At 34.0% G+C, this 9,990-nt stretch overlaps 1 protein-coding gene across 2 annotated transcripts; it reads left to right on the forward strand.

Annotated features, from left to right (window-relative positions):
- The first annotated feature begins 273 nt into the window (after positions 1-273).
- On the forward strand, positions 274-3,508 carry LOC120142287 (SNF1-related protein kinase regulatory subunit beta-3-like). 2 transcript variants are annotated; one of them, XM_039157022.1, is made up of 4 exons: positions 274-425; positions 615-735; positions 2,738-2,834; positions 2,911-3,508. In XM_039157022.1, exons 3-4 carry the CDS (start codon positions 2,808-2,810, stop codon positions 3,235-3,237), a joined length of 354 nt encoding a protein of 117 aa, XP_039012953.1. In that variant the 5' UTR covers positions 274-425; positions 615-735; positions 2,738-2,807; the 3' UTR covers positions 3,238-3,508. The 2 variants fall into 2 exon arrangements, with proteins under 2 accessions (XP_039012953.1, XP_039012954.1); XM_039157023.1 differs by lacking the exon at positions 615-735.
- Positions 3,509-9,990: the final 6,482 nt, after the last annotated feature.

Consider the following 9,990-nt stretch of genomic DNA (forward strand, 5'->3'; position numbering starts at 1 on the left):
TTAAGAATATTTTAAAATTCAGATATTAAAATTTGAAAATATAAATGATGTGTAGTTAAATTTAGATAGTAAAGCCGTCCGTCTAAGAAAAACATACTAATAATTGTGCATTGCAAAATTTCAGCTCCGCCCTGAAAATTTGTTTTATGACTGAAAATTTTCCTTTAAATTTCCTCTTATAGATATTATTTTCTTGAGGTATAATCTCACTATTTTTATTTCTCGAGAGAATTTACAAGAAAAAGGGTTTATTAATTATCAAATATTTTCCTTCGCTTCATTGATGCTTTTAATAAAAACAATATTCAGGGCAGATTCTCGCGGTCGATTCTCCTGCCACTAGCTACTCTCTTATTTTTGGGTTCTTCTCCTACAATTATTTCCCCCTTTATTTTCTGCTGGAAATTTTTATCTTTTTTCTCAGGGTAAGGGACACTGTGTCTATGTATTTGATTTTTTCCCCTCTCTTTCTTGCTTATTTTTGAAATCCCATTTCGTTGCTGCTAGCTGAATTTTATTTGTTCATATTAGAATTTTTGGGTTTTTTGTTTTTATTTTCCTAAGTTTTTAATGTGTCGGGTCAGATTTAATCTGGGTTTGCTTTAGCTTTGCAGGTAAGCTTCAAAGCTTGGTGACATTGAAAAATTATTCAACTATTTAGTGTAAAGTTTGGGTTTTTTTCTTTCTTTCAAGCTGAGACGTGGAATTGAAAAACTTGAACTTTCGGTGATTGAGGTCGCTCTCTATTCTATTGTTATTGAACGAACTAATTTCTTTGGCTAGGAATTGAATTCTTCTGTATAGCTTTATTTGAAATTTTAGGTTGTGTCTGCGAGCTTTAGAATGCTTTTACGGAGCTGAATTCTTTGGGTTCGTATATGTTATGTGGATTATACGAAGCTTTGCATTATATGCTTTGAAGAAATTGATGATATTTTCATTGTTACGGTTACTCTTGTCTGAAAAATTGGATATTATAATAAATTCAAGAGTTGCATTTAGAATGCTTTGTTTATGTGTTGCTAGGAATTAATGCTTTGCTGAATTATGGAGATTTTGAGCCCGTCATGCTATGGAATTGAATAGGACAATTACCACAGAATATATCAGTAGAACTATATATGTCCCACTTTGGGGTTTTAGTTGTTGGTGAGCTAGCCTTTCTTACCATTCAAATTCCTCCACTGTCGATTTGATTATCGCTTGATGCCAAACTTATCTTTGGTTTCATAGGAATAAAATCTGGATTTATTTGAATGCTTTAATTTATCATAAAGCTCTTCCTTCAGAAACAACTTCACACACCCCCCCCCCTTCCAACCAAAAGTTTTCCGTAAGACCTAACATATTGTTTGTGTAAACAACTTCGAAATGATTATAGACTTTTTATGGACAATTCCAAGTTAGAAGCAATAGGGCATATTTTTCCTGGACAGAAACTGGGCTTCAATGAACCTGCAGGGTTATATCATGAAGCCAATACAGTTCACAAGTGACCCTGTAACATGCAATCTTTAAATAAGAGGTTCATTGTTGCGAGTGCTATCCTTGTTAGGGTATCTGTGGGCAAGAAAAAATGTTTTACTTGTACACTCTAAATTTCTATCCTTTGTATTTCTTAGACAACTTAATATGATTTTGTGATGCTTAATCAGAATGGCTTTTGCTTATAATAGTATCGCTTGCCCTTCTGTTTCATTCGTCTGCTGTCCTCCTACTTGTGTCGTTGAGACAGTGTTAATTTCTGCTGGCCTTAATGAACTATGACTTGTTTAAACTTTTCTCAGCTGTATGGTTTGCAACTTTATTCTGTAGTCTCTGCATTGAACATCCTAGATTCTTTTACAAGGTCGTGGCATACTGGCATTCTACTGCTGAATACCATCGAATCGAGTGAAAAAAATTTGAGTTAGTTAAGTTGGCGAGTCATATTTTATCATCTTAACTCAATTTGATTTTTTTTGGAATTGATTCGAGTAATTTTATTCGAATTGAATTAAAACCGCGTTTGCAATATGATTAAATTCCAAGTTAGAGCACATAAATCTATATTTGAGAACTCTTTAAGAAAAGGAAAAGAAAAGAAAACAAGATACTTTAGTATGATAAATTTGATTTGTTAACTTGTTTGTTTAAGTCCTCAAATTTATCATTTGGAATTTTTTTTTATAATTAACATTTTTATAATTTTTATTTTAGATTTTGAATATTTTTTATTAAAAAAAAGTAGTCTTTATAAAAAAATATATAAATTAATTTTTAAAGAACTTTTTTTATAATTTTAATAATTTTTTGGTTTTATAATTTATATAAACAATTTTATGGTCTGCATTTTCAGTCTAGCTTTACTGCTAGATGTTTCTCAGCGCCATAATTAATAAAAATGCTAGTTGTGACTTTAGATGATTTGCATATTGCATGGTGAACACTGTTGGACGTCAATGCCATTCAAGTCTTGCAGAAAGCAACTCAAAAACAGCCGATGAGCTTGATGCCTCATATTTTATATTCTTGATCTCTGTTAAACTTTCATTCAGACAATAGTGTTTTAGCATTGTTCATTCTAATTTGAATGAGGCCTTATTGAATTCTTTCGTCATGGTTTTTCTTTTCTTTTCTTTTCCCCTTCGTCATAAAATCAAATCAGAGTCGATTGTATATTTCTCTGGTTGTTAAGTTTACATGTTGCTTTGTTAAACTTTGAAATGCTGACATCGAAATAATTGTTTTATTTCAGGCTCACTTGGTGTTGTAATACTGCTTTGTTTATAGTTCGGCCCTGTTAGCATCTTGTATAACTTCTCAGCATGAACAATCAATATGGTGAAGATCATGTAAGTCACTAAATCTTTGGTGATTGTTTTGTAGTATTAAAAATTTGGGAGTTCAAATATGTGGTGTTTTGTTCAGGATGAAGCAACTGTCATTGGGTTTGAAGTGCCAAGATCACCTGATTCAAGTTATAATAATCCGTACCCCGGGAGTGAAGATGACACACGTGACCCGCCAGCTGACCCTCCACACCTACATCGTTCGTTGCTTAGCTACCCCTCAAGTCTGAATGCTTCAGGGAGTATCCCTTTTCCAGAAAATGTGATTCTAAATCATCTTTACATTGAAAACCGAGAGGCACCTAGATCTGTAGTGGCACTTGGGTTTACTCACCGTTTTCGTTCAAAGTATGTTACTGTCGTGCTTTACAAACCGGTTCCGAGAAGGGGGAGTACCAGTACTTAAGATATGGAAACATTGAATGTGCCTTCACGTTGGGTTGGTTGGTTAGCCCTAGTGATGGGATTAGTTGCAATAGACTCAGATAGGGAATTAGACGAAAGAATATTTATCGGTTTCGCTCGATGACTCAGGGATGGTCGTTTGAAACCTGAAACTTAACATTTGGCATGAAATATCAGTGATGTTGTGATACATATAAAGCTTTATTGTTGCTCTTTTACCCGGTATTTGCGGTATTGTGAGCTTGTTTGCTGCCTAGAATGGTACTGAACTTGAAAGCACTTGTATTTGCGGGGCACCAAGTTAGTGGATTGGTTCATTTTCATGGATATGCTTTATGTTATGTTTAATCACAGGAGAAGGCTTCTCGGATGTTAACACCTCAATCAACCTTGTCTTCAATCTTGAACTATTTTGTCTTATTATTTTTTTTAATAACATGTAAGATAATATATGTTCAGAATCATTCTTAGTCATTGTTAATACATGTACATTGTAGATGCAACTGTTTAAACAAAGAATTTCTAGAAAGAATAACACTCGCTTGAACATCTGAGATTGCTTAATGGATTTTTTAATATTTAAATTTAAAACAATTAAAGGTTTTTTTTAATATTTAAATTTGAAACAATTAAAGGTTAAGTAATGATATTCGATGTAGTTTACACTAATTAGAGTTATAACACTTAAAAATTTATAAGTAATTACATTAATCTACACGCGTAAAATACGTGTATTTTTTTTGAATTAATCATTAGTATTCGATCTGTTAACCGATTAATTTAGATCGGATTTTGTAAAGGCCTATTATAGGACAAGTTTTCTAACTTAATTTACCACATCGATAAACGTTAAGATTCAAACCACTAATCATATTTAAAGAATTTAATGCGTCATATTACTAGATTCATATAACCATTACATTTTCTAGAAATTGAAGTTACGCTTAATAATTTTATAGCAATGAAAGAGGTAGGAAGTTGCTCGAGGCGATGAAAGCGAAATCATAAAGTACCAAATTTAACGATTGCTATGTAAATTCAAGTCCGTACAAAATAATGATGAACCCTCCCCAAGTTGATGGAAATGAAATCAACACATGAAAGTACATTATTCAAATCCGTACAAATTTGGTTCATCGTCTAACATTTATATTTTATATATTCATAAAATATCATATTATTGTTTCTAGTAATTTTAGAGATTATTATTTAATATATGATTGGTGAAATAAAATGCTTCTAAGAACGGTTTTTTAAGAAGATGATAAATTTATATTTATTTATTTTTAAATGTTTTAAAAATAATTTAAATATCCTTATTATCATATTAATATCACTTGTGAAGATATTTATTTCACTAATTTTGATCTAAATAATAAATTAAATTTTAAGACCACGCTATGATTTTTTTTCTCTCAAGGCCTCAACATGCAAAAGTTGAATTTTAGTCCATGTTTCTTTTTTTTAATAGTTAGGATAAGAGTGGATTTCAAATTTTGAACAAGAAAATATGAGGCCATCGAAAATATATGTTTAATTTGATATTTGATCTCTATTGTCATATTGTTTTAGTTAGTCAAATAATTAATATTATAAACTATTTTATTAAAATACCGACTTAAAATTTTTAAAAGCACTTTAAATATTCAACTTATTAGTAATTTTTGATACGTTGGTATTTTGGTAGGAATTTTTTTTTGGTAAGTCGATGAAATAATAGAAATAGTTAACAGTGCTACAAATTTGAATTAGCTAATAATTTTCTAGTAAGAGAAATAAATTACATTGAATTAAAATATAGGAAATACATGTTATTTTTTAACATAAAAGAGGGACCAAAAATATATTTATTACACCAACGGGATTGGTTCAAGCGGTAAGCAACTTGATATCGCTTAAGCAAGATCTTGAATTCAAGTTATTGTGTATGCATAAAATCTCTGCCTGAGAAACTCACCCACCAAAATCAGGTGTGCGGCGTGAATCGGTCTATAATAAATATAGGAAATACATGTTATTTTTTTTGGAACCGTGAGACTAACAAAAAAAATATTTATTATACGTAAATTTTGATAGTGTTTGTATGTTTTTTTCTTTCTATATATTATAAAATCATGTTTAAAAAGTCATACCAATGAACTAGAAGGAGACGAATAAACCTTTTCAAATTAATGAGAAAAGATGGTTGAATAATGTATTATTAATTTACATTAGAATAAAAGGATATATAGTGTATCAGAGTCCAGAGTAGTTGGGAATCTTAATCAAAGTCTATTGGAGTTGTTTTACATTGATTTTTGGTTTTAATTTTTTTATTCTTTATTGTTTTTCAGATATTAAATCCACAAATATCCATATTTTTTATTTTATTTTCAAATATCTCATTATTATGTTGTTATATGATTATTGATTTGGTGTTATGACTCGGAATGACGTAATAACATTTTCTCTTTGATATATATATATATATATATTTACTCTCCAAGAAATATTTGGTCCAAGAAAAATGAACAATCAGAAAATATTGATGGAAATTGCAACTAAATAAGTGGCGGATACACCCTCAGTTTAGGAAATATATGTGATCATCTTGAAATTTTATTTGTGTTCATCTCATACGAAAAAAATTATATTATTAATATATATGTGTCCACCCTAAAAAAATATTTTTGAATCCGTCGTTGATTTAATCTCAATTCAAATATTTACTTGTTTCATACAATGTTTCATTTTCTTTTAGGAATCCATATCATCATTTAGTATATTTGATCATTTTATCTAACCAACAGGTATAACCTGTTTCATTCATATTTTTAAATTTATAAATACAAAAGAAATAATTCAGATATAAATTCGATCCCTCAATTCAATTATTATTTACTACAAATCAAGCACTTGAGCACTTACTCTTACATGCATCAACCATACAATCAACCTACCCAATGATCTTTTTAGTCTAATTGGTCACAAGTAACATGTTTAATTTTCATAAATAACATGATTAACATTTTTTAGGCAAACTAGTCTACTAGCTATCACCCATATATTAAGCATACATCATCATCCTCAATGTCAAACACAAAATCAATTCAATTATTGTCTAAAGTTTAAAGTTAAAAAATAGTAGGTAAAATCAAACTCCATATTTAAGTCCAAGTTACTTTTTAAAAACACAAGAAAATTCTATTAGTAGATTTGTTTAAAAAAGCTTTGAATTTCACGTCGTTAATTTGCCCACCTTCTTTGCCCTCGTTAGCCCTATTTATCTACACAATTAATAATTATCAATGTGGTGCACTACCACATAATTTAAATAATAATGTCACGCTCTCAGAACCTTCAAGCTCAAACTAAGACTCTAAGGGCGTGACAATAACATGCTATATGCATTTCTTTAAGTTGTTTTTTCTTTTTAAGTTTCAAGTTTTATACAACATTTCATGTTTCTTTTAGATACTATTCAAGAATCAAACTCTCGAATACATTATGCAACATTTTATTATCTCTCCCACATATCTCATAACATCAATATTTACAAAGCACATATATCATATAAAATATTTTTAATCATATAACATGCGAACAATATCCAAATGTCTCGAATGAATTAATAAGGTGTATATATATATATATATATATATATAATTTTATACCTCACCATTGAAGATGATAATCTGGTTAAGGCTGGAATCGGATAGACACCACACCAATGCTATTTTTGATCTGTAGTTGTGTATGGCTTTAGTCCCTAGGCCATTATTTAGAGAGCCGTGGTTTTATATTCTGTTTTCATGTCTATATCACATTGGTTTGTTAAGGGGTTGATTATTCGCTTGTGTTGTAATAGAATTCATCCTATTAATAAAAGTAAGAGATTTTTAACGAGACCTCAATATTTATAAAAAAAACAAATAGAAGGGACGATTGCTTCTAACCGCCCCTCAATCGATCCCTGTCCATAATCCCTTGGAGAGAGCATAGTCGTTGGAAGATTATGCACAAACAACGTTACCGTCCATTTCTCCTTCCCACCTTCTGCTTACTTTTGTTCATTTTTATTTTATTTTCTTTACGTTACCGTTTCAAGTTAAACTGCTTTCAAGTAAATCCGTGCTCAAGTCAGCAATTCACAAGTTGATTTGAAAGTTGATCAACTACAAAATAAAATCATATAAGTTTACTTTGTGAATATATGATGTAGGGGGATCCGAGACAGATGATGCTGAGTTGTCAGATTGCACCTTGATGGTGCTGAGATACCATGAATTGGCAGATCAGCGCAAAGGCGGGAATTGATTGTGACATGTTCCTCATTGGGGTCATTTTGAATATGTTTCAGTTTTTTGGCCATAACTTTGGCTACAGGTGTCAGAATCGCGCATAAGACCCCAATCCGGAAAGCTCTTTTCGATGCACACGCTCTCCACAGCTATGCTCCATGTGGCCTTTTTTTCAACCTCAAATTCTGCCGTTTTCCCCTCCGAATCACTAGATTTAGATATTTTTTTTACTATTTATGATAATATTTCGATTGTCAATTAGAAAGTAAATTTAAATCCGATTTAGGCCGGATTTTTTGGAGATTGCTCTTTTTATTTCGAATTTTAATTTAGAGTGATTTTCGGGATTTTTCTATTTTTGGCAAAATTCGAATAAAGACGATTTTTGGCTATAACAGTCCGGCTTGTGGACTGATTTTGGTATTGTTTGATTTTATAATATTTTATTAAAAACCTAGAGAATTTTTTCTCTATTTTTTTGGGCGAATTTTCTCTTGTGAATCATCTGTTGGAGCGCCTGCAGGATAATCATTATTCTGTCCGGCGTCAGTTGGTATCAGAGCTTCAACATCTTCCTGGGAAATTTCACCAGTTTCAATGGCTGGAGGTCGTGGTCGTAGTCGTCATGAGGAGGTTCCGAATGAGGAAGCCCAACGCCGTGATCGCAGCGTTCAGGATGTGATGATTGCGGATTTGCAGAGGTAAGTCGTAGAATTAACCCAGCGCCTGGTGGCACAGGACTTCGAGAATCGTGAGGCCTCTGATCACGATACCAATTCCACTTTCGAAAACCCATATCACATTCGTGCTCTATTCCGGGAGCACCGTGGTCGGGAAGAGCGTCACGGAGACCTTGATTTTCGGGTCGATCTCCCTGAGTTTTCTGGTACGTTACAGGCTGAGGGATTCGTGGATTAGATTAATGAAGTGGAACGTATTTTTGAATATAAAGAAGTCCCCGATCGTGTGAAAGTAAAACTGATCGCCATCAAACTCAAGGGCAGAGCATCTGCGTGGTGGGAACAGTTGCGACGTTCACGAGAAAGACAGGGCAAGGCCAAGATCACTGATTGGGAGAAGATGAAGAAGAAGATGAAGGGTCACTTCCTTCCCTTCGGCTACACGCAAACCTTGTTTCAGCGACTTCATGCGTTGAGGCAGGACGCACGATCAATCGATGATTACACGGAGGAGTTTTACCAATTGGTCGCTCGGAACGATTTATCTGAGACGGATGAGCAAATGGTGGCGCGGTATTTGAGGGGTTTACGCCAGCCCTTACAAGATGTCCTCAGCCTTCATTCACAGTAAAGTGTTTCGGAAGCTTACCAGCGTGCACTTGCTGTTGAAAAATAGCAAAACAGGAGACCAGTGATAAGGAACGATCACAACAGTCGGCCAGTTCGTCCTCAGGATTCCCGTCCTGCTCAATAGCCACCGCAGGGTAATTCTAACCCTACTATTAGATGTTTTCGTTGTGGTGAACAAGGGCATAGGGCGACTGATTGCAGGAAGCCTGGTAGTCAAAAGGGCAAAAATTTGTTGATTGAGGAAAACGCGGAAGACGGGACTGAGGAGATTGGCAAACCCGTGTATGACGATGATGAGACTGATGATATGCTGTATGGAGATGGTCATAAGACTCTGGTCGTTCGCAATAGTCTACTTACTCCCAAGGGCGATTCAGGGGACGATTGGTTGAGAACCAATATTTTCCACACGACCTGTACAGTTGCAGATAAAGTCTGCAAAATGATCATTGACAGCGGCAGTTGTGAGAATGTAGTGTCCGAGGAGGTTGTCCAGAAATTGCAGTTGAAGACGGACCGTCATCCTAAGCCATACAAGCTGTCATGGCTAAATAAAGGCAGTGAGGTAACAGTTGATAGGTGATGCCTCGTGTCTTTTTCAATTGGTAGAAAATATTTTGATAATGCCTGGTGTGATGTTGTGTCTATGGATGTGTGTTATATATTGTTGGGTTGACCCTGGCAGTATGATCGCAGTGTCATTCATGATGGACGGAAGAATACATATTCCCTTAGCATCAAGTGAAAAAAGATTGTGTTGGCACCCCGGTGGGAAGGACTCACTCCTACCCCAGTAACCCATAATACTACTCTGCTTTCTATGTCCAGGTTTTTAGATGAGATTGAGCATGGCGACGTGGTCTATGCCTTACTACCTTGAGAGAACAATGCAGTAGACGTGGATGCAGATTTACCAGTAGAGATGCAGCGGCTGCTAGCAGAATTCTCTAACTTGATGCCAGAGGATCTTCCTCCTGGGCTACCACCTATGAGGGATATTCGGCATCAAATTGACCTTGTTACTGGGTCAAGTTTGCCAAATCGACCAGCATATCGCCTCAGTCCCAAAGAGGCTGAAGAGTTGCAGCGAAAGGTGGAAGAGTTGTTGGAGAAGGGCTATATCCGAGAGAGTATGAGCCCATGTGCAGTCCCTGCTTTGCTAGT

This window comes from Hibiscus syriacus, unplaced genomic scaffold (genome assembly GCF_006381635.1).
Source record: "Hibiscus syriacus cultivar Baekdansim isolate YM2019G1 unplaced genomic scaffold, ASM638163v2 tig00110821_pilon, whole genome shotgun sequence".
Classification (NCBI taxonomy): Eukaryota; Viridiplantae; Streptophyta; class Magnoliopsida; order Malvales; family Malvaceae; genus Hibiscus; species Hibiscus syriacus.

Coding starts and splice junctions, on each gene's coding strand:
- LOC120142287 (XM_039157022.1), top strand. CDS start 2,808: ATGAACAATCAATATGGTGAAGATCAT. Junction 2,835..2,910: donor ATCAATATGGTGAAGATCAT/GTAAGTCACTAA, acceptor TGTTTTGTTCAG/GATGAAGCAACTGTCATTGG.